Raw genomic sequence first — 23,550 nt, 5'->3', positions numbered from 1 at the left:
TTGGTATAGCAGAGCTACAAACACGTAACAAACGGGAAAGGATGTGCAGAAACAACAGACACCCAAACTCTAGACTCCACCACCCGCTGCTGAGCAGGAATGGCTGTTTGTGTGGACCCTTGACTATCATCCTAAAGAGCTGGTCGCAAGCAGGCTTTCTTTCTCTACATATAATAAATAAATCTGCCCACATTAGCCACCTCCACTTGCACTGCACAGAATGGGTGGCATAAGATTTAATCAGGGGTCTGAGCTGTCACCTACCCAAGGAAACCACCTCCTCAAGTGAGTCCAGGGCATAGGAATGGCCTCCTGGGACTAGGAGGAGAAGATTATCAGGGAAGGCAAAGCCCAAAGTCGCTCTGTACAGAGAGATTCTGAAGTCAGAGATTCAGGCTCTGCCCTTACACCCAGGGGGACAGAGAAGACTGGGCAACAGGTAAAGGAAGTCATGTCGTCTCTGGGGACAAGGATGGTCTAAAAGTGGGCTCCAGGTATGTGGTGACACTGGAAATGTCAGGGAAAGGAAATGGGGAGGGAAGGCTTCCAGAGCTTCCTTCCCAAACCCACCAAGAGGAGCAGGGGCGGGGCCTTTTTGGAGAGCCAGAGCCTGGGATACCCCTTTCTGCTATGTGTTTTTGGGTACCACTCCTCCAATCCCTTTGCTCCCAAGTGCTTAAGGGGGAGAGGGTGGAGACCAGCCCTCCCCCTGCCCACTCCAGCTGTCAATCTGCTGTCTGGAAGAAAGACTTGAAGCCTCCTGACAATTGTGGGCAACTCTCTCCTGCCCCGCCTCCCGCCCCTGCCCTGCCCTCTTCCCCTCTTCTCTCTGACAGGGTTCTTCTCTGATTGCTCTGGGGCTTGCCTCCCCACCCCACTTTCAGGGCCTCCCTTTCTCTTTCTCTTCTCTCTCTCTCTCTCTCTCTCTCTCTCTCTCTCTCTCTCTCTCTTCTCCTCCAGTTCTCACAGCTGGTAAACTTGAATGTCCTCGTAAGACTTCTAATGATGAAACAAACTTTAAAACTCTCAGTCAGGTCAAGATCATCCATCCTTCGGCTGACAGCATTGTGTGTGTGCTTGGGGGGTTGGTTATTAGGTGGGTACCAGCAACAGCCAGTTTCCTAGGGTTTCTGGACCCAATGGGGGTTTGATCCACTTCCAGGAGATGACCACCAACTTTTTGGTGGCACTGAGCTACCCCTTGGGGACCTACTTAGCTCACCTTCTGGTACTAGGGTGCTCCTGGGGACAAGAGCCTTTCCCAAGGCTTAGCACTACATTCAAGTTCAGCAAGAAGATCCAAGTCCATAATTAAATGCTCAGGGCAAGTTAAGTGCTCCAAACTTTGGTGCTAAAAATATTATATTTAGCATGCAAATTATGCCCTGACAGCTCCCTAGAGCCTGAGCCCGTGGGTGCCACTACCTTGTTTGTCATTATTCCTAATTTTTAAGGTGCCAAGAACATTCCTCTCTCACTGGATTGATTTCTAGCTCTCTTTTAAGATGCCAAGTTTCTGTGGTCGGGACAGTGCAAACCTGCAGACCCTGCAAGTTTGGAGCTAAGAACAAGCCTGAAGTGAGAAGAGGGACATCTGTCCAGGCCGCTGCCTTCGGACATGCCCTGCCTCACAGTGCCTGTGCTAGAGACTGGATGAAGAACAGACAGATTCAAGCAAAGCCAACACCTCAGGAGACACCTTTACCATGGAGCTACCTCTGTTACCGGTGACTAACATTGGTCCTTCAGAGGTACAGGGATCTAGTTCGCTGGATGTAGCTAGATTCCCTCTAATTGTTGTCCCCTTTATGCTATATCTAAATGTTGAAGATAGTGTTGGTGGTGGTCCAGGCCACTCAAGGGCCCGTGGGAATGACTCTTGTCAAAGTTTTATTGGTTTGGTGCATGGATAGTGATGTTACAGAGTTGGAGCCCAGGGCCCTCCAAGCTGCAGCTTCCCCTCCCCTTTCAGGGCTGGACTACACCCGGCCCAATAGTGCCAGTGGCCTCCTACTCACAATCTCCTCTAAGGCAGAGGCACTGGAAAGGAGGAGAGATTGGGAAGAGAAGACGTCAGCCGGGACGCGGTAGGAGGCTACCCACTCCCCCAAAGAGCCCCAAGTTATCACCTCCAACTTGAGCTCCAACACGGGTCCGAGGCCTGACTTCCCAGGATGGCCAGCATTTGCTGTGAGGAGTGGATTTGTCCAAAAACTTGGCAGAGAGTAGCAGGGCGGGTTAGAGGATAGACGAGATCGGGTATTTTTCTCCTTATGGTTCCTCAATGAGTCCTTGAGGATGAGGGTTGTTCCCCTCAAAGGGCATAGAAACCATATGGGGTGCTGTAACAGAATAGGGCACAGTGTGATACCCACTGCTGTGAAACGTTGGAGTTGGGGTGAAAAACAGATTTTCCGCCTCAATTTCTCTGGGGTCCGTGAAGCTATCTGGTGTTTATGTGTGTCTCCCAACATTAATGTTGCCTGGGAGCCTTGGCATGTTCCCTGCTTTCCTGTGTAGCCCCCGTGAAGTCTGAAATGTCCTTCCCTCCCACCGCCTGATCCAACACAGGCAAGCAAGCACTAGGTCAAGCCGACTATCAGGGAGTGCTTGACCACCATGCTAGATTCCGGCCTCAGCAACCCTGATGCCCCCGAGAAAGGTCAAGGAAGGCCGCTGCATCTTTGGTGCCAAGGAGACAGGGTCTGGATGTGAGCGGGGCACTCTGTGAGCTACCCTGAGCCACGAATCCAACCCCAGAGCTGGAAAGCTACCAGTCTCCGTGGCAGGATGAGGATGTGTGGGCAGAGAGGGGCACCAAGCCAAGCTAACACTGCAGGGCCTGCAGGGTCAAGAGAAGGCCAAGTCCATCCGGGCCTTTCTGCCCACAGCTTGCAGGGATGAGGTCTGGCCTGCCGAGTCAGGGAGGTGGGAAGCAGCCGATGTGCAGGCAAGGGGCAGACTCAACAGTGCAGGATCTTCATGAAGGCCTTGCGGAACTCGATGTTGAAGGTGGTGTAGATGATGGGGTTCACGGCACTGTTGACATAGCCCAGCCATGTGAAGGCGCTGTAGAGGACTGGCGGGATGTTGCAGTCACAGTGTATGTTCAGGATGTGCGTGATGAAGAAGGGCAGCCAGCAGATGATGAAGACACCTGGGGAGAGGGCAGGGTCAGGCTCGCCCCAGGCCAAGGAGAGGCTGTCCTGAGTGGGCCCTGCTCCCTGTACAACTGTCTGCTCTCCCTCCGGCTTCCCTGGGGGCACTGGGACAGTTAACTGCATGCTGTAGCCACAGGATCACAGCCAAAGGGGCTCCCGCCTCAGATCTAAGCATCCTGCTTTTGACACCTGTCTGTAGGAAATGGTCCCCACGCCTTCCTTGGCCTTATTTTTTTTTCATCTGCTGAATAGACATGACATCTATCTGATAGGGAAGGAAGTGACTTACAAGGGAAATGTTAGCCTTCTGGCCCTCATCCGTCTCTGCAAATGGACACACAGACTACGTCCCAGTTACCATTAGAAGCAATGTTATCCTCAACTGGTGACACTGGAGAGAATTTGCTGTCAGCAGGGTGGGTTGTACAATTTAGGGAAAGGGCGAGTTAAATATCCATTTTGCCTAGTTTTCATAATGCCTCCACATTGACTCTGAGGCCACTTTACTCTTAGTAACACAAGTAACTCTTTTTACTGAGTGTCACTTGTGTTATTTCCCATCTGTCTAGGTCCCTCAAATAGCAAGGCTCTAGTTCCAGCCTTTCCCGAGTTTGCTCAGTGTTGGTAGACACACCCTTTGTTGGTCCCACCAGAAGACCCTGCCTTCTTACACAGGCAGGCCTCAGGGCCACTTATTCCCATTGGAAACTCAATGCACAGGTGCAAGAGGATGTTTTAGGGACAGAGCATAGACCTTAGAGTAGAACTGGAGGATTATCATATAGAGCCTTGCTCCAAACCCATCCCTTGCCTGTCTGGGGCCTCTGTCTCTGAGCAGGAGGGCATCAGAAGCTGCCCACTCATTTGTCAGGGTCTCCTGACCATCAGATGGGGTCCCAGTGTCACAGAGACGGCAAATTCACATCCTGCCTTCCCCTCCCAAGTGTCTGCATCAGTCTGCTTCCTAGGTTTTGTCTGTCATAAACAATTTTCTAGAAGTTGAGAAAAATTAATTGCATTCTGTGTGTGTGTGTGTGTGTGTGTGTGTGTATGAGCATCCATGCTCCACATGAGATCAGAGGGCAACTTGGGGACACTGATTCTCTCAGTCCACTATATGGAACTGAAGGGTTGAACTTGGGTTGTGAGACTTGGTGGTGGCAAACGCCTTTATCAGCTGAGCCGCCTCTTCAGGCCATAGACGCTAGAGACACCTCTCAAAAGCCCATCTTATTTTTCACTGTTTTATCCCACAGGGACATGGCTGAGTGAAAATACCTATTTCCAAATTCTTCACCAATAGCAATAGTAACAAAACACACAATCACTCACATAAGTGATGCTTTCCCAGCCCTGTGCTATCCTTAAGTGGTAACAACCCTGAGAGGTCACTTACTCCACAGACTGGGGTACTAGAAGGAGTAGATGGTGACACGCAGTCTGGTACATAGGCTATGGTGCCTTCCTATAGATCAGTGAAGCTCAGATACTGTGGTCAAACTGCCCGAGTTGACCAGGGTCAATTCGTGTAACTACTCAAAGTCCTGGTTTGCCCTTCTGTACAGTGGGCACAGTAAGAAGGTTCTACTAAATATTGACTGAATGTAACGAGTGTGACCTGTTCCTAAGGAAGTACCCAAGCCAGCCCCTCCAGCCATGGTCATCAAGACAGAGTCTGGGACTTGCAGGGATTACCCTTTCCCCTACCGAGGCAGGGTATAGCAGGGCTGTCGCTGTCAGCCTGATCTGACTCACCAAGTACAATGGCAAGCATCTGAGTGGCTTTCTTCTCCTTCTGCTGGGAGAGCTTCCTGCGGCTCATTGACTTAAGGGAGGTCCGGGTTTTGCCATTGGGCATGGTCTGGATCTCAAAGATCTTGGCAATCCTGGGGTTGACAATCCTGGCATGCCCATTCTTCTCTGGCTTGGCAGGACTGTCAGGGTTGCTATGGAGGCCGTGGTGGGATGGATCAGGGAGAGTTAGCTGGTGGTGACTGGGCGGGATGGGGCTATACCGGGTCCTCTCTGGTGGACTGGTGCTCGACAGCATCTCCATCTCCAGCTCCTGAGCTCGGCGGGCGGCATCCTGTGGTGGAGGCAGAGAGTTTAGGATGAAATCCCTGGGGAGAAGTCACCAAGCCCTGGCTTTCCTACCCTTCTGCACACTCCTGTAAACAACGGGGTGACTCTGCAAGGAAAACAGAGAAGGCCATCACTGGGAGGCAGGGGCCATCTGAATACAGCACTCAAACTTATGGCAGTCAACCCTGGCCCACTTTCTAGGAGGAGTAATCCTTGTGAAGCCTCAATACCCTAGAAACACTTGGGTGCTATTACCCAGGGACGTCTCTTATTTTTAACCTGAGTGATACTTTCTGGTTCTAACTAAGGGCCAGACACCAATCCAGATGTTAAGATAAGCCCCTCCCTGACTGACTTGAGTCAGTCTTGACTCACCTTCAAGAACTCAGTTCTGACTACATGGAAATCATATTCCCCATCCGCCCTACCAGGCTGGAGTACAGACACCAGCACAGGCATGTGGGCTGACTAGCCTGATCCAGAAACCAAGGGCTGAGCTGGAAGCTCCATGTTGTCTCTGCTGAGCTGACCTGGAAGGTCCAGCACAGACGTACACATGGCTTCCAAGTTCTTCATTAGACTCCCTTGTCCTGGGCCTTGGTGGTCTCAGACCAGCCTCTGAAACACAGCTTAGGTGCTCAGATGGCGAAATGGACTGCTGCCTTGACTATAACCTGAGATCTGTTTTAGTGTCTGCTTCGCAAATGGTTCGTTACAGTCTTATCCCTGGGAGGCAGGCCCATTGTGGGGACCCTGCTAACTAAGAGACAGATTGCTGGACTTTAGATATAGTCCGCCATGGGTTTCCTGCACAGCAAGGGGATGAAAGGCCTGCTTTTTGAACTCTGGTGCTAGCTAATACTATGAAGGGCTCAGGTACGCTATGTATCTTCACGTATAGGCTCTACTTATGGGATCTGCTTCTTTTCCACTTCCGTTGTTCTGCTCCTCCCCTACCCCACTGCCAGTTGCCAGCTGCCAGCCCCAGAGTTGCCTATCTAAAAGGTGGCACATGCTGAATGAAACAGTGTGGATTCAGAAGTCACATAGATCTCCAGAACATGCCCAACACCAACTGTTCAGACTTGGGTGAGCTACCTGTACTCCATGAGCCTTGGCTTCCTCTTCTGTGAGCTGTGGACCAATAAGATTTACTTCCCAGGGTCACGTGAGGATTTGATGGGATGACAGAAAGCATGGCAGGTGCTTGAGCAGTGGAAATAGCCCCTATTGTCTCTTTTGGTAGGTTACATGGGCGGGTCATGTCTCCCAACAAGCTTGTGTGTCTGTGCCTTGCAGAATTGAGGTATCTCACTGTACCCATGCTTGGAAGTATGCAAGATGAATGTGCTCTCAGATGATGCAAAATAGGGGTGCCAGGAGGCATTTTCTCCTTAAAATAGCTAACAAGGTCCCAGGATCTGGGATTGTGGGGGCAGAAGGATGGCACTGAGTCCCTGACCTGAACACTTACCATTCTCCGCCTGTTCACTGGGAAACTCCCATTAGACTTCATGATAACGGTGCAGAGTTTCATGTCCTCAGGGTGAGTACAGTTGCCCTGTGGAGTGAGCCAGCACATGGGTCACACAAGACAGTGGGGAGCAGAGGCGGTAAGAGGACAGGAACCCATGACAAGGGAGTCCATGGAGAACTCAGACTCTGAGCAGAGGCTCAGTAATTAGAGGAATGCGGGCAAAGAAGACAAGTGGGGCGAGAATGAAGGCTGGCACTATGGTGAGAAGAGGTGGGCAAGGTGAGGGGCAAAAGGACCTCGTTCTTCCTGGAGGACCCACTCGGGATCATGCCAGGTACATGCTCACATCCCTTCTCACATCAAATCTTCAGGAGCACCCTGTGAAGTGCACATGACTCCCGTTTAACAGACGAGGAAACCGAGGCTCACAGAAGCTAAGCAACATGCCCTAGGACACACGTCAACAAAGCGATGGCACCAGGGTTTGGACCCGATGTCTCTAACCGGTGAGTTCTTGTCCTTTCCATGCCCACACTCTGCCTTCACTGTAGTGTTGAGTGGAAGAGGGAGATTGTCTGATAAAAGGGCAAGGGACGGATAGCGGGGCAGCAGAGAGAAGTAGGAAAGGGGAGGCAGGGGTGTACGTGGAGGGAAGGGCAGAGCATAGCAGGTCAAAAGAGTAATACGGAGAAGATGGAGGAAGGGAAAAGGTTAGAGAGAGAAAGGTAAAACTACATGAGGAGGAAGAGAGAAACTAAGGACCAGACCAAGCAAGAACTGCTCTGTGCAGCCATAAAGGTCTTCATATAGACCACTCTAGTTAGCTTCCATCACGGACCCACGTCTTCCCTTTCTAAAGATGCTGCCACTCAACTGAGGTCCACACCATCACCCAGCCCCAGGAAGCTCCTCCAGCCTAGACTTCCACCTTGCTGTGACGTCTCAGGTCCCCACCCAAGTGTGGTATGAACCCTCTTGATAGCGGTTAGGTAGGGACCCTCGTCGGGGCTGAGGCTGAGAACCTTGAGTGGGGTCTTCAGGTTGGCTCTGAAGGCTCGGCTGCTGCGCTTGGTGTTGACCCTCTTGCGGCGCTTGCGGAGGACAATGTAGATTTTTATGTAGACCAGCAGGGTGACGATGAAGGGCACGTAGAACGAGACGATGGAGGAGTAGACCACGAAGGCAGGGTTGGCGATGATACACTCATTCTGGTCTAGAAGGAAGGAGAAACCCATACGTCAGCAGGCTCGCCAGACCACAGTGCCACCAGAGGACAGTCATCCCCCTTGCTGGGAACCAGAAGCAATTTTACAGGCTAGATACTGGCTTTTGCCTAGAAATGGTAAATGCAAATAAATGTTCAGTTTAAAATACAGGGTATAAATGCTTCCAAGTTTTTCATTCCTCTTCTCTAATTACTTGCTTGTTACTTTTGTCCTTTCTGAGCACATAGGAGAGCCATGATTCAGACGAGATGACACAAGGAAACATTTTCAAAAGAAATTATATAGCCTTTCCTATATAATGGGGAAAAGAGAGGCCCTAGCGCTCCATAATTTTGGTAATAGGATAATTTTACCTACTTACTGAACTAGTTTGGCCATGTTTTAGTGTTTAATATGCAACCACAGTCCCTTCCAGGTTGACCAAACATGTGTTATTATCAAGCCCATTATTAATTAAGTATAACTAGCCTTTTCCACATTTCTGGGGATTCCTGTGGCGCCTGTATTCTCAACTACTCACTTCTGGAGCTTCACTGTAGCCTATGAACCACAGAGTTGCCTGTGTAACTCTTCTCTCTCTGCTGAGAAGCATCCCCATACTGCAAGTTTTCTGTTCCTCCTTTGTCTGCGGTGCTCCTGACTCTGCCTCACACAGGAAGGGCACTGGGGTGGGCTTACTTCCTACTTGTTTGTAGTTTTTTTGCTCCAGGTAGCATGGGACCTTCATGCAGCTAACCCACTGGGTTTCAATGTCATTCCCCAAATACCACTATCAGATATGGATGGAGTAAGCTCCCTGCTAAACATACGTGAGCACACACACATGTGTAAGACTATCTGACTTACTTCAACATATTAAATAAAGCTGAAAGTGGTAAGACTCCCTCCTCACCCATTTTTCCCATCCCTCAGACAGTCCCAATGTGCTTGGAGTCATTGCTTCCTCTCCTGCCCAATCTGGAACAACTCTGAGTTAGGCAGGATCTGGGGGATGTATTCAGCCTCCTTGGGGATAAGAAGGGGCTACCATTGGACTTCCACCCGTTTCTGTATCGAAGACTCAGCCACTCAGTGTCCTGAATAGAGCAGAGAGACGCAACTCTCTGAGCCCCAGGCCAAGGCCAGACTTGCCTGTGTTGTTGAGTCCGAAGAGCAGCGGGCAGGAGATGGTGAACGACAGGACCCAGACAATGGCGATCATGACAGTGACCCGGCGCTTGGAGCTATAGCGCGTGTTGTACAGCATGGGCATGGCCACAGCTGTGTACCTGCAAAGCGCGAGTCCTAAGTCTGGGTTGCTGGCCGGAAGACTCCTCCCTCTGTGAGATACACCACAGATGCCCCTTCTGCTCGGTTCTCTGATGTCTGAGGAATTCACTCACTCAGCCCTGCCCCGTCCCCGCCTTCAAACACACAATCAAGCTCTTACTGAGCTTCAGCTATGTGGACTCCTGGGCCATTACACTAATTAATCTCCCCACCCGGGCTGTAGACTTCCTGATGGATCTTTACACATTTGAAAATATACTTAACTGTACTGGACTTCAGAAGGTGGGAGAATTTGTTGACAACTGGTAGCTCTGTCCCTCAGAGCAAGCCCTTAGCCCCATTTAGCAGTAAGGGATAATGGTGGCAGCCATTTTTAATCCTCCCGCATTGTCCTCTACTGAACTCTACCTAATCTGGTCTTCCAACAATCCTGTGAGGGGGAAGGGCAGGGCCTCTGGAAACCCTCATGACGTGTCTGCATACATGAGTAAAGGCTCTAAGGACACAGTTTAGTCAAGTGGGCATGGCTTGGACCCTCTTGACTAGATGGCTTGTGCTGGACACAAAATTCAAACTCAACACCATGGCCAAAGGGATAGTTGGCATTTTCATGTCCAGAAAATGGATTATGGAGTTCAAATAATTTCTAAAATCTTCCCATGAGCTCCAGTCAGAACTAATTCTTTCATACAAGTTACAATCTTGATAGTCCATGGGGAGTCTACACTAACCTAGCCAAACACACACACACACACACACACACACACACACACACACACACGCACGAACTCACATACACGCAGCCAGTCGTTATAGCAACACAGACAGAGCATGACCACGAGGAGAGGTGAGGCACTCAGCAGAAAGGTGAGTGACCAGGATGACCTCACCCCACCTGGTTGTCCTTACCTGTCGATGCTGATGGCACACAGGTTCAGGATGCTGGCCGTGCACATCATGACATCCAGAGTGACGAAGATGTCACAGTGAATCCTGCTGAACTTCCACTCGCCCACCACCTAGAGACAAAGCAGTGTCATGGTCGGGAAGCAGGGGTGTGGAGAGTATTTACCAGTGCTTCATTACTGGGAAAGGTTGGGCGACAATCTCTCTCACTCTACAAGAGAACAACCCTAGTAGCTGTATCAGCGACATTTCTCCTTATTGTACCAAAATACCTGGCAAAAGCAATATAATAAAGGGTTTATTTCGGCTCGCAGTTCTGGAATACTGCCTAGCGTGGTGGAAAAGGCAGGGTGGGTGGTCGAAGATTGAGGCATCTGGTCATGTTGAGTCAAAGGTCAGGAAGCAAAGAAAGGTGAATGCTAGTGTTCATCTGGTATGTCTAGTTGTATCCAGTCCACGTAGTCCGCACCAAGGGACAGCATTGCCCACATTTAGACTGGGTCTTTCCCCTTCAGGTAACTGAAGGCTGGGAAATCCCTCACAGACATACCAGAGGTTTGTCTTCTATGTGGTCTAGGTCCCATTAGGTTGACAGTCCCTATCCATGCATCACAGAATCCTTACAGGTCATCAGCTGAGTAGCAGTGAGGAGCAAGTGGTGCTTACGAGAACCTGAGACCTATATCCCTGACCTCTCTCCTTTCAGAGATGTGAAGCTCCTTTGTATACCAAGAACTTTGTGTCAGAAGAAAGATGACTCACCTCATCTGAGGGCTGCAATTTTGAACTCTAATCTGGAAAGCACCTGGCTGATTCCGTTCTAAAATTCTGGCTTTGCCCATTTAGCATCTACTCTCAACACAGACTGTAGCCACTCTACTCTCTGATTTTTGGCAGCACATCTCACAGATCTAGGGTGAAGTCATCGCGCCCAGGACTAGCTAACTCTGCAAGTCTGGAGTACCCCAACCATAGAGGAAACCTTCGGGCTCTCACAGGAGAGAAGGGTGAGAAAGCCCCATCCATGTCCTGGAGCAGGGGAGCACCCACTGTGTGCTCTCTAACTCAGCAGAGCCCCACAATAATTGTCATATTGCTCTTCCCTAACACTGTCCTTTCTGTTTCCCAGACATAAAATCAAACATTCCCAGGGAAGCTCCACTGGGGGTGCCACCACCTCCCATGGATGAGGCAGCAGTTTTTCTGTGTACACCTTCCGGAGGTTCACATGAATCTTTTCCTGCACTGTGGGAGCCATCGCTGATGAGTATCCAGCTGTAAAGCATAGATATACAGAATTCATGTTCAGAGGACCGCTGGGCAGGACACTAGGCCGTCTGGTTCACACCAGCTTTGGAGCCCCTCCTGAGACTGGTATCTAGAAGCTACTTCCATGGCCCTGAGGACCCAGGTCTGAGATGTCAAGGACCTCTTTCCCATCTGTCCTGCCCCTCTTCTACCTGCCATTCATCCTGTCTACAAACATCTACTTAGAATCTTGGTGTGTGATATACTCTGGCCTAGACTGCTGGATAGAGAGGGAAATGGTCCAGACCGTGCCTGCTTTCAAGATCTCTCAGACCTGCTCCTCTTCAGCTTGCTTGGAGCCTGGGTGGAGAAGGAAGATGCTGTTTCTATGGTCCCTGGAGCAGCTACTCTGGTGAGCAGTTAGGAGCAGTGATTCCTCCTTGCTACAAACCTTCTTGGTACTTTCTGCCTGGATGCATGTCCCAACCTCCTATTGAGACCTGTCCGTGCTGTCTCAAGCAGACTGTATTGTCTAAACCCTGATCAATTTTTTTCATCCTTGGTGTGGAAATTCCTCAGGTCCCAGGTTCAGTGGGGAGAGGAGGACAAAATGCTTAATCAGTGTTGAATATGTGATCCAGTGACTCTGAAACCTCTTTGCAATCTCATCTCTTCTAGGAAAGGTTCACAGCAACTCTCTCTGTGAAGGATGTGAGACCTCGAATCTCACATCCCCAGAGAGGCAGGATCTCTCTCCCTGCCCTCCCTCAGAAATCTCTCCCCTTCAATTATCTAAGTGGAAAGAGGTGGAGCCAAGAAAGCCTTTCTGCACCTAGACCCTTGAAGTGCCTCTAAAACAATGGTGAAAACTATGCATGAGGCATCATCTTGTGAGACTGAGGTTCCCAGAGATCCCAATGCATTTGGTGCAGAGATTTGTCCCTGTCCCACATGGTGGCTGAAAGTCAACAGAACCCACGGACAGAGCTCTGAGTGGAACTTGGTTCCCTCTGGAAAGAGGGTGACTCTTTGCCTGTGCATGAAGAGGGGTGAAAGGGGGGAAGTGGGAAGAGCAAAGGGAAGTTGAGGGATTCGAAGTATCTGTCATCATTTCACCTTCATCTACCTTGTTATGTAGTATGATCCATGGACTATTCCAAGCACTTTGTATATCGGGACTCACATGAATTTCAAACAATCCTACAAGGTAGGGACTGTTGCTATTTCTAACTTACAAGCAAGGGGTCAAGGCATAGGAAGGTTAGTTGTGCTCCTATCTCCTCCGTTGCTGTTCTGTGATTGCTTGAGGTATAGGACTCCCACCTCCCCCCTTTTAAGGGAACAGGGACAGATCAAGCCTGAGAATTGGGAAGTTCTTCAGGCGAAGTTTTGCACAGGGTTCGGGATGGACAGAGTTCAGGACCCTCACAGACAAAAGGGTCATGGAGGAGCAGTAGTCTGAGCCTGTGGTGGTTAGTTCCGGTTCTCAACCTGCTGCAACCTACGCTCATCTGAAAAGAGAGTCTCACTGAGAACAGGTCTGGCCTGAAACTCTTTGGTTTGGGATGGGTTAATTGAGGTAGCATGACCCACCATGGATGTGGGTAGCTCTATTTCATAGGCAGAGCCCTGACCTGTATAAGAGTAGAGAGAGCAGCCAGGCAATGATGGCAGATGCCTTCAATTCCAGCACTCGGGAGGCAGAGGCAGGCGGATCTCTGTGAGTTCGAGGCCAGCCTGGTCTACAGAATGAGTCCCAGGATAGGCACCAAAGCTACACAGAGAAACCCTGTCTAAAAAAAAAAAAGAAAGAAAAGAGTAGAGAGAGCAAGCTGAGCATTTACACATGTATTTCTATCTGCTCTTGCCTGTGAATGAGATGCACCAGTTGCTTCAAGTGCCTGCCTTGACTTGTCCCAGCAACGGTCTGTAACTTGAATTATGAGCCAGAATAAATTCTGTCTGCCCTAAGTTGCTTTTTGTCAAAGTATTTTCTAGCAACAGAAACAAATGACAACAATATTCAATTCCTAGGCTTTGTCCCACGTACCCAGACTCAAGACTGCCTCCTACCCTGGACAGGCCACCCCAGGCTTCCAGGCAGAGAAAACATTTGGGCCCATATTCCCCAGTCCCCCATATCTGCTTGCTAGGCCTGGAGAGTGCCCTCAGGGATAAGGGAGCCACTTTGGAAGTTCTCCACCAGCAACTAACTGTTCACTTCACTGGGAGACTTAGGTCAAGATGGACCAGACAACCGCTTTTCCTCAATGCCTGTGGTTCCTGTTCCAGGAACTAAGCATAGAACTGTCTGTTCTTTGTTTCTCCATCAGTGTCCACAATGTGTGAGCCGCAGGGCCCTCAGCAGGGAGCTGTCTGCCCTCCAGCTTGAGGGACAGCTGGGCTCTGTCCTGGGAGGCTGCACTATTCTCCCTGAGGAAAGGGATTGTAGCATGGCCTGCCTATGGTCAGCTCTACCAGGATCGAGGCACCAGAATAAACTGAAAAAGGGAGATAAAGGTCACACAGAACAGCAGCCTTAGTGTCTGCAATGTGGAGAGAACAAGGAAGAGTTTCAGGCCTCAGAGCACAATGTCCCCTCTTTAGGGATTCTCCTCAGTTAGTCTCACTTCTAGTACAACCTACTGAAGCAATTCCAGGGCAATGCAGGATTCTAGCGTGGACCTTTCAGCTGTGTGAGTAGAGAAGACATTTATCTTCTCTGACCAGCTGGCCATCTGCAAGATGGTCACAGTGCCAGCTCCCCCCCAGGGCTGCTTTGAGGATCGTATAGGAAGATTCTGTATATAAAATAGCTATCCATGGCGCCATATGCTTAGAAAGTACACTGTGACTGACGGTCATAATTATTCTGACTGTCTAGCCCCTAAAGAGAAAAGATGAGTCCAGAAGTGAGGGAAAGGCTGCCTGGGGTACGTGGCAGGTACCACAGGAGTTTAAGGATCCAGCCTCTGGGACTAGGTTGTCCTAGAGGAAGGCAGAGACCCGACCCAGACCTACCTCCAAGTAGACGACCCAGGGCATGACCAGTGTGGCTACCAGGAGATCGGCCACAGCAAGGCTGACTATCAGGTAGTTGGTGGTGGTCTGCAAAGCCTTCTCTCGGGATACAGCCATGCACACCAACACATTGCCAAAGACGATGACAAAGATGAGGAGGGTGAGCAGCATGGCATAGTAGTTGTAGTGGGGCCTGTCCGCCTTTCCTTCTGACCCATTGAAGGGCCGGCTCCAGTTCTGCCTCTCCAGATCATCCTCGTACCAGGACAGGTTCAGTGGATCCATCGGGGCAGCGGGGCCACTGGGTGGCAAGGTTCTGCTCGGGAGAGATGAACACAGAGAGTGAAAGGGAGGGCTTTTCTAGGCATGCTTCCTCTCAGCGTGGGGTTCCCTGAAGAAAACCCAAGCACTAGTAGAGTAGAGACTTCTCCAACCTGGGATCTTTTAATGTTGAGGGCCTGCTTCTGTTCTTCTAGCAGATGGTATAATAAATGAAAAACATACATTTTTTATAATAAAACAAATAAACTTCAAACAAGCTACTTGTCCATTCTTTCACTTGTTCAACCTACTCATGTGCACAGTAAACTAGTTGGGAGTTCCAGCATCTGATGGTAGAAACAGGAACAGGTACTCATTAATTCTTGTTGCTATTAACACTTATTAATCATCATTCTATATATGACTAGAAAATGCAGGCAATCAAAAAATACATGGTTTTGTATCTTACATTCTAAAAGAAGTAGAATAGACCTGTGCTCAGTGGCATAGACCTGAAATTCCAGTTGCTCCCGAAACTAATGTAGGGAGATAGAGAATACAAGGCTAGCCTGGGCTACAGAGTGAGTTCAAAGTCAGTCTGACAACTTAGTGAAACTCTATCTCTCAAAAACTCAAAGAACGAAAAAAAGGTGTTTTAGTACATTTCAATGGTAGAGAGTTTGCCTAGTATATACAATGCTGTGGGTTCAACGTATAAAGAAAGAAAGAAAATAATAGCCAATTAATCCAGCAATTTGTGGTGTGTGTAAGGGGGACTAAGAAGTGGAGAGATCTTTGAGATACACATCTAGTTTACGTACTCAAGCAAGACTTTCTGATGAAAGTGACATTCAACTGAGACCCGAAGGATATGTAGAAACTAGACATGTAGAAAGCTGGAGATTGTGGGAAGAGTCCAGACAGAAAGGTCAGGTGTCATATTAGAGGGCTTAAACGAGATTTGAGGGGACAGAAGCTTAGAGGGTCTTGGCATGAGCTGAATCAGAGCAGCTGTATTGGTGAGATCACAGAGGGCCTGAAAAGTCATTAAGATTTGATCTAAGGGCAGAAACTGCCTGTTCAGGTCTACCTTGCAGAGTGTGATAAATCTGAGCATGGAACATAGTGGGGAGAGGTCCACAGAGGAGGTAGGATACCAGGAAGAAGCCAGTGCAGGTATTCAAGCAAGAAATGATGAAATTCCACAGAATGCATCTTGTGGTAGGCCTGAGATGAAGTAGGAGGAGACTGCTAAGCAACTAAATGTTGGAAGGTTTTTCACCTGGGAAGAACATAGCACAGTCCCAATAGAAAACGATTTTGTTCAGCTAAAATGTAGGGCATGGCAATGAGATTGAGGAAAATTAAAATAGAGGGACATTCCTAGACCAAATGGGTTTTGTCAGCTTGGGAGTCCGTGGAAACTTAGGAGTAAAGAATGATGGGTTCTGGCCGGGCGGTGGTGGCACACGCCTTTAATCCCAGCACTTGGGAGGCAGAGGCAGACAGATCTCTGTGAGTTTGAGGCCAGCCTGGTCTACAAGAGTTAGTTCCAGGACAGGCTCCAAAGCTACAGAGAAACCCTGTCTCGAAAAAAACCAAAAGTTCAGTGACTGCTTAGGGTGTAAGAGAGCGCAGAATGAAATGAGGTAACTTTAATTCCGGAAAGAGGTAGCGGTCACTGAATGGCAGCAGTGGGAGTCGGGATAGACAGTTGGTGCCAAGGAACCTGGTGGTGGAGTCGAAGGGGACAGAAGCGGGAATGAGGCTAAGAAGGGAAAGAAACATCCATGGGAACTTCCCTAGGGCAGGCAGAGATGCACTCACAGAGAAAATGTAGCTCAGGAATAGACTCAGTAGGCATCAGGCTTGACTTGGGCTATGACCGTCATTGAGACAATGCACACATTGTCGTGGAATATTAGTTGACAATGTGTTCCATTAGTTTATGCTGAGGAACATTTGTTTAATGATGCAAAGACGTGTTGCATTCTTTTATGTTGCATTCGTTTAACTATGTAAAGCTGTGTTACCTTGCCTGTCTTAAACACCTGATTAGTCTAATAAAGAGCTGAGTGGCCAATAGCGAGGCAGGAGAGAGAGATCTGGAAAGAGAGAGTAAGTAGCAAGGTAGAAGAGGAGAACTCCAGGACCAGCCACCCAGCTATACAACAAGCCACGGAGTAAGATGTAAAGAAAGGTATATAGAAAGGTAAAACCCAGAGGCAGAAGATAGATGGGATAGTATAAGAAAAGCTGATTAAAAAAACAAAAACAAAACAAATAAAAACAACAACCAAAAAAAGAAGAAAAAGAAAAAAAAACAAGGCAAGCTAAGGCTGGGCATTCATAAGAAAGAATAAGACTCCGTATAATTTATTTGGGAGGTAGGTGGAAGGGCCCCCAAAGGACAACGAGTAAAAGACTAAAGAGTAAACTATACCAACTACAACACATAATAGAGTCTTAACAATGGCAACAAAAGTGTTCCGATTTCATGGGGTTCGGTGAAACGTTTTGACATTCTGAGGCTTCCACACAAAGCACTATGACCTCCAGGTGCTCCCCCACCCAGATGTGCAGTGAAAGCCACCAGTCAATGCCATTTAGGATGAAAATGGAAAAAAGAAAAAAAAAAACAGATGGCTGATCTACTACTCAGCACCACCGTTCTGAGATCCCCGGGGAAATGGAAATGTCTAATTCAGTGTGGTGCGACATGGAGCGCAATCCTGCTGCAGGTTTCCTAGTTCGCAGGCAGTGAAGCATCATGTCTTATTGATGCTGCATTCAGCAAAGCCAATGAGTTCCTCTTCCCACTTGGAGCACACAGCGGGAGACCTGTATGCACATATTGATCAGGCAGCCCGGCTGCTTGTGACTTTAATTTATTCAATCAGCATCTATTGAACCTGCTACACATGAAGCGCCGTGGAATGCGTTGAAGTCTAGAGGACCTCTTCACTCCTATTCTGTTGGCTTTCTTTCCCTGCACTGGGAGATTGGACTAAGGACTTAGTGCCTGCTAAGCAGCTCCTCTGAGGCACCTTTCAGTCCTCTTTCTCTTTTTATTTTGAGACAGCCTTACTGAAGCACTCGGGCTAGCACTCCATCACCAGGAAGACCTTTAACTGGTGATTCTCCTGCCTCAACTTTCTCAGTCACCATAATGACTACTAGGCCTGCCTCTATCCCAGATCTCTCTGTTCCCTTTCTCATTGCCTTTAGTTCATCTTCTGGCCTGGCCAGTGGTACCTGCTGTGGTTCTCAGTTCCCTGTATCTCCTCCCTTGGCCCATTCTCATGAGATCAGATGTGTGGTTCTTCAGCACAATGGTGAGCTAAGACGATGGAGCTGTCTACTTATGGGGTTGCGAGTCTGTCTAGTGATTTTTAGGTACACTGTCTCAACCTTTGAACATCTGTCCACGAGCTTCCAATATTACCCCTACTTAATAAACCCCTACTTCATAAATGAGGGAAATATCCAGAAAACTCAAGTCTAAGCATACACATGCTTCAAAGACTGACTCAGAATTCTCCATTCCTGGAATTAGCCTGGACTGTCTCCACCCTCCTCAGGGCTCCTGCTCGCCCATCCCAGGTTCTGCCCTGGAATACCCCTACTTGTGTGTCTGCTTTCTCACCGAGGTACAGCGCTGCTTCATTTTCATGGAGTAAATACATAAGCACACAGCTCTGTTCTTTCCTGACTCCTTACTCTGTGGTCTGCAGGCAGTGAGTATTGAACAAATGTTTGCTGAACTGAATCGAAGGTTCCACTAGTAGACCTGGGAAGAAAACCCATCTGGCCCTGAAATGTACTTACTAGCAGAGATCACTAGATTCACAAATGCCCAAAAGTAATGCAGCCCTAAGAGCATTGAATGTTGACTCCAATAATGGACTGTATTGTGTTCACATGGGCCTTGAAAAATTCATATGCTAAAGCCCTATCCACAATATTTCAGAAAGTAATTGGAGGTAAGACCTTTAAATGAGAAATTAACTTAAAATGAGGCCCCTAAGATAGGTCCTTCTCCAATCTGACGTTGTGTCCTATAGGAAGAGAAACCCTGGACACCCAAAGAGTTACCAGGGCTGCATGAACAGAAGAAAGATCACCCGGGGATGCTGTGTGAAGGGAAAAATGTTCCAAGATGGGGTAAAGCTTGTGCCTGGGCCCTGGCTGCAGGAAAAACACACAAGTGAGGTGGCAGCTAACCTGGAGGATTCTTCTTCCCCAGGCTGCCTACTCAAGTCCATTGCTGTAAGGTGAACTAGCTTTCTTGGGCCCTCAGAGTGGAATGTAACCTTCAGTATTGATTTAGGCAACGCCAAGAAAGCAAAAGAATAGTGCTAAACTCCAGCACAGACCTAAGATGCTGTCAGTTACAAAAAGCATTCTGACTCTGTAGACACTGAAATAGAAGTGGGGGAGGGCATTGCATTTTAGAACGGATTAGGCAGAGTACGTCTCTGACTCCTTCAGAAAGCCTGAGAAAACCTGGCAGAATCAGATCCCTGTGTTCATCCATCTCCTTTCTTTTTTCCTTTAGCCTTTGGATTGCACAGGTTGTTGGACCCCCCGCCCCAAATGTCAAGAGACACAAAACACCTAGAGGACCCTACCCTCTTTTCTCCCCCATGTCCTTGACCTCTGAGCCTCTGGCTTTTTCATCCTTGCCAGAGATTATCTCTGTGGGGTGGACAATGAGAATATTCATATTGAGACATCTTGGGGTTCCTCCAGGTATTCTGGGCTGTTTGGGCAGAAGGAGTCAGCATCTGCTCCGAAGCCAGATGTGGTTAGCATTTGCTCTGAGACTTGTATGCAGAACATGAGAGGCCACATAGCAGCCAGGACACTGGATTGGCTAGGAAAGACTAAAATGTTTGTTCTTTTCCTTTTTTTTCCCCCTGAGAATTGCCCTGAATTAGCTGTTCTTCTGGTCATAAGAATTTTCAGGTAAATATGGTCACATGCCAGAAGATTTTGGTTGGGGCTTTAAAAACGCAAAGGAATTGCTCACCGGCCCCCCAAGTGCATCCCCTATTTACTCATAGGTGGCTCCTACCTCCTGCAAAAGTACAAAGGCTTGCTATTCACACTTCACTGACCAACAAATGCAAACGTGTCATGGCCACATCTCAGCCTAAGGGGTGTAGACACAGGACTGTGCCTCCTGGGAAACAGCCGAGTGATCCAACCCTGCGATGCTAGCCTTGTTCAAGGAGTGTCTGGGTCAGTCTCCCAAAGTACCCACTATATCTACCTGATCATCAAAAGGGTGGTGACAGCTGTTCCCCACCACCTCACCAGGAGACATGGTGCCATGGGTCCTGTGGAACCTCCGAGGCTTGCTTTCTCAGATGATCCCATGACAGATTGGATTATAGGAAAACCTTTAATGTAGGTGGCCTACAAGCCCCAGGCCACTGAAGTGACAGAAACCATCTGCCCCTCATCTGTTCCCAGTATTCACTGTTTCTGCCCTTGCTTAGAAAGGCAAAGGTCATCTAAAAGATCTTCCAGAACCATCTATTCTGGTGCTCAGTGCCCCCCCCCCCACACACAAGTGTCCCTCAAACACCGAACCCAGCTCCAGCCTGCATTAGTTAGCAGGGGCCTCTTTCAAAGCTTACAGCAGGTGTCTGCAGTGAGCCAGGGTGTGTGGAAATAGCAAGCCAAGAAAATAGAGTCAGGGAATCCAAGCTCGGCAGCTTCTGCCATTTGACCCATGGGCCTCATGAAGGCCTGCTTCCTGTGTGTTCCCTTATTTGGAAATAACCCAGCTTTCCCATGGAGAAGCTGAGAGACTCCTAGTGCTGAGCTGGATCCCAAAAAACCTAGACTGACACCCTGCAGAGACCACCCTCTGCTGAGCCAAAGACAGACAGGACACAGCATGGGGCAGGGAAGGGAGGAGAGGTTATGGTATAGAGCATCCCCACTTCTTCCAGTCACACCCCAGAGACAGGCAGGCTCCCAGTCTGTCAACAGAAGTGGCTGGCTCTTCACAGGCAGGTTGGGAGAAAGAAGACTGCTTTTGAGGTGCTGTAGTTGAAGGATGACTCCCAAACGAGGTATTTTCTCAGGGACAGAATTTGAGCGGGGTTGATCAAGTTTAGCCCCCAGAGAGCTAGGGTAAAAGGCCAAAGAGTTCCACCTGTTGGGACACCCTGGGTCACCAAAGGAAAGCTGGTTGGTCCAGGAAGGTGGTGTCACCCTTTCACTCCCCCTTCCGGCCTCTGTGTCTTCTCATTTCTGTTCCAGGGAGCGCAGAGCTGGCAGGTGGGGGAGGGGGAAGAGCTGCTTCATGAACCCAAGCAGCCTGTTTCCTGTGCTCTCCCCTCCGCTTCTCTGTGCTGCCTCCTCTGAAGTTTGGCACTTGAAGGAATCTAATTGTCTAATTAAAATTTAACAATCCCTTATCAGGCTCGATGGCGGGTGAGACACTGCTGTCTTAAACACATCAATTTTTTCTTCTTCTTCTTTTCTGAGACTTTAAGCATTTCAATGAAAAAGTAAAGGGGGAGCAGTTCTCATTTCCATGTCAAAAGCAGTTTGGTGGAGCGATGTGCTGGCTGGGGATTGGGAGTGAGGAGGTAGGGTGCTCCTCTCCAGGGGCCCTGGCAACCCAAGCCACCACCTCCCTCCTCTAAGTGGGGGTTGGGGGGGTCAGGCTGTGGTTCAAGAGTGGCTGTTTATCCAAATCTCCAGAGGCTCCAGGAAGGCAGAGTGGGACAGGGAGCGGGAGGGGAGGAGATGCTCCTTATATTTTCTTGACCAGCTTCAGCCTGGGTGGGGGATGGACAGATGTCACACTAGGAGTCCTAGGTAGAACACCTACCAGGGATCTATTACCAGGCATCCTCCCAGAGGACTCCTAGACCTAGACTCCAAGGGCCTGGAGTGGTAGACAGAGATATTAGCGTTTTCCGAATGTCAGGGTTTCCTAAATCCTTAGCTGAGGGTCGGGGGTGGTGGTGTCTGTGGAAATGGCAAAGAAGAGGGATGAAACTGGCCACGACAAGGGGTGGTGGTAGACATGAAGCATGGTGTACGCTGTCAGCTCTGGGTTCATCCCCTCCTCACTCAACTCTTGAACTCCTGAGAACACTCTTTCTGGACACTCTAAGCCCAGGTACACTGAGAGGCGGGTCTGTCTCAGGTCTGAGCAGGTTAAATGTGAGTGAAGAATTTGTAGAGAAAGAGGCTTTGGGGTTTGGTTATCCCCCAAGGCCCATGCGCTGACTTATGACTTGTAACATGAAAGGGGCCTGCTTGTCTGTGTTTCTGTCCTGCCTGGCCCCCCAGCTGTTTAGTCCCAGAGAAAAAGTCACACAAGAGATCTCTATAAGTTATAAAGCTGATTGGCCCATTAGGTCAGGCTACTTATTAGCTAACTCTCACCTCTTGATTAACCCATTTTTCTGATCTATTTTAGCCATGTGGCTCAATACCTTTTTCAGTGGGGCAGCTCACATCCTGCTGCTTTGGTGATCTGGGCAGGAGTGGGAGGAACCAACTTCCTCCTCCCCAGAATTCTCCTGCTCTCCTTGCATCATTTCCACTTCCTGTCTGGTTTTCCCACCTACACCTCCTGCCTAGCCAATCAGCATTTATTTAAAACATGATTGACAGAATACAGACAATTCTCCCGCACCAATGACTCACTCCCCGGGTTGGCATTATTGGGCGGTGGTGGCAATAATAAGAGGAGGGGCATGATGGCGGGTTTTAGAGCACTGGGGTGAGCCCTCAGATGGGTGAGCTCTTACCCATCCTTTTCCTCTCTTTGCCTCCCAACCACTGTGAGGAGAGCAGTTTTCTCCATCATAGGCTCCTGGCATGATGTGCTACCTCCATACCAACCATAGAATCAAAGGACTACCATCTTGCTCTCTAAACCAATGACTCTTAACCTTCCTAATGCCGCAGTCCTTTAATACAGTACCTCATGTTGTGGTGAACCCCAACCATAAAATTATTCTGTTGTGACTTCATAACTGTAATTTTGCTGCTGTTATGAATTGCAATGTAAATATCTGATAAGCAGGCTATCTGATATGCTAGCCCCAAAGGGGTTGGGACCCACAAGTTGAGAAACACTGCAAACCCTTCCTCTTAAGCTGATTATCTCCTATGTTTTTGACAGTCATAGGTGTTACTCTCAGGCTCCAGAACAGCACCCTCCTCAGCCTCAGAACCACTGTGGGGCACAAGTCTGTACTATTTAGAGACCTAGACTAGAAGAGGGCCTTCCCTCTAATGACCTGGCCCACCACTGGGGGTGACGGGTTTCTATAGAGGAAATAGGGAAGAGCACAGGCTGATATCACTTTTTTATGTACCCCCACTTCTGACACCCTCCACGTCTGACATGGGTCAACCAACCTCAAGTTCCACAATACAGCAGCAAAGCTTGTCTCCTTGCAGAACACTGTTAAGGCTTCCTTAGAAAGTGTGGGAAAGCCAAGAAAAAAAAAAATCTATGGTACTCTCACTTTCTGGTTGTATCTGCCCCTTCCTTGTCGGAGCCAGAAGGTACAGCCTATGTTAAGGGCCTTCAGTGACCCAGCCTGAGGGTGGTAGTTTAGCTATCAACTTGAAGCCCCCAACTTCACCCCACTTGCTGGAATTAAACCTTCCCTGGCAGCCTCCAGCCTCCTGCTTTATAGGAAAAATGGACTCTCTCTATGGATTTGCTGTCACCAAATCTACAAACCTCCAGCACAGGATGCTGCTTGCTACCTCCCTGGGTTTCAGTGTTCCACTTCCTCTGCAGGCCCAGCCCAGACTTGGGCCCAGGATCCTACCACATTCAAAGTCTAGCCCCACCCTCAGGCCTGCCTTCCCAGCCTTTCTCCAGGGAAGCTTCTGTTGATACCTCTCA

At 49.0% G+C, this 23,550-nt stretch overlaps 1 protein-coding gene across 1 annotated transcript in view; it reads right to left on the bottom strand.

Moving 5' to 3' along the window:
- Positions 1–1,877: 1,877 nt before the first annotated feature.
- Positions 1,878–23,550, bottom strand: part of Drd2 (dopamine receptor D2) — a 63,955-nt gene continuing 42,282 nt past the window's right edge. The window contains exons 2-8 of the mRNA XM_085688717.2: positions 14,391–14,706; positions 10,125–10,234; positions 9,078–9,214; positions 7,743–7,933; positions 6,718–6,804; positions 4,917–5,247; positions 1,878–3,157 (exon numbers count right to left, since the gene is read on the bottom strand). Of these exons, the coding sequence (XP_085544843.2) occupies positions 2,964–3,157; positions 4,917–5,247; positions 6,718–6,804; positions 7,743–7,933; positions 9,078–9,214; positions 10,125–10,234; positions 14,391–14,675 (1,335 nt within the window). The 5' untranslated portion in view covers positions 14,676–14,706 and the 3' untranslated portion in view covers positions 1,878–2,963. The remainder of the gene's footprint in view (positions 3,158–4,916; positions 5,248–6,717; positions 6,805–7,742; positions 7,934–9,077; positions 9,215–10,124; positions 10,235–14,390; positions 14,707–23,550) is intronic.

This window comes from Myodes glareolus, chromosome 4, assembly GCF_982192425.1.
Source record: "Myodes glareolus chromosome 4, mMyoGla1.1, whole genome shotgun sequence".
Taxonomy (NCBI): Eukaryota; Metazoa; Chordata; class Mammalia; order Rodentia; family Cricetidae; genus Myodes; species Myodes glareolus.
The sequence above is the reverse complement of the archived record's forward strand: the minus strand, read 5'-3'. Positions and strand labels throughout refer to the sequence as shown.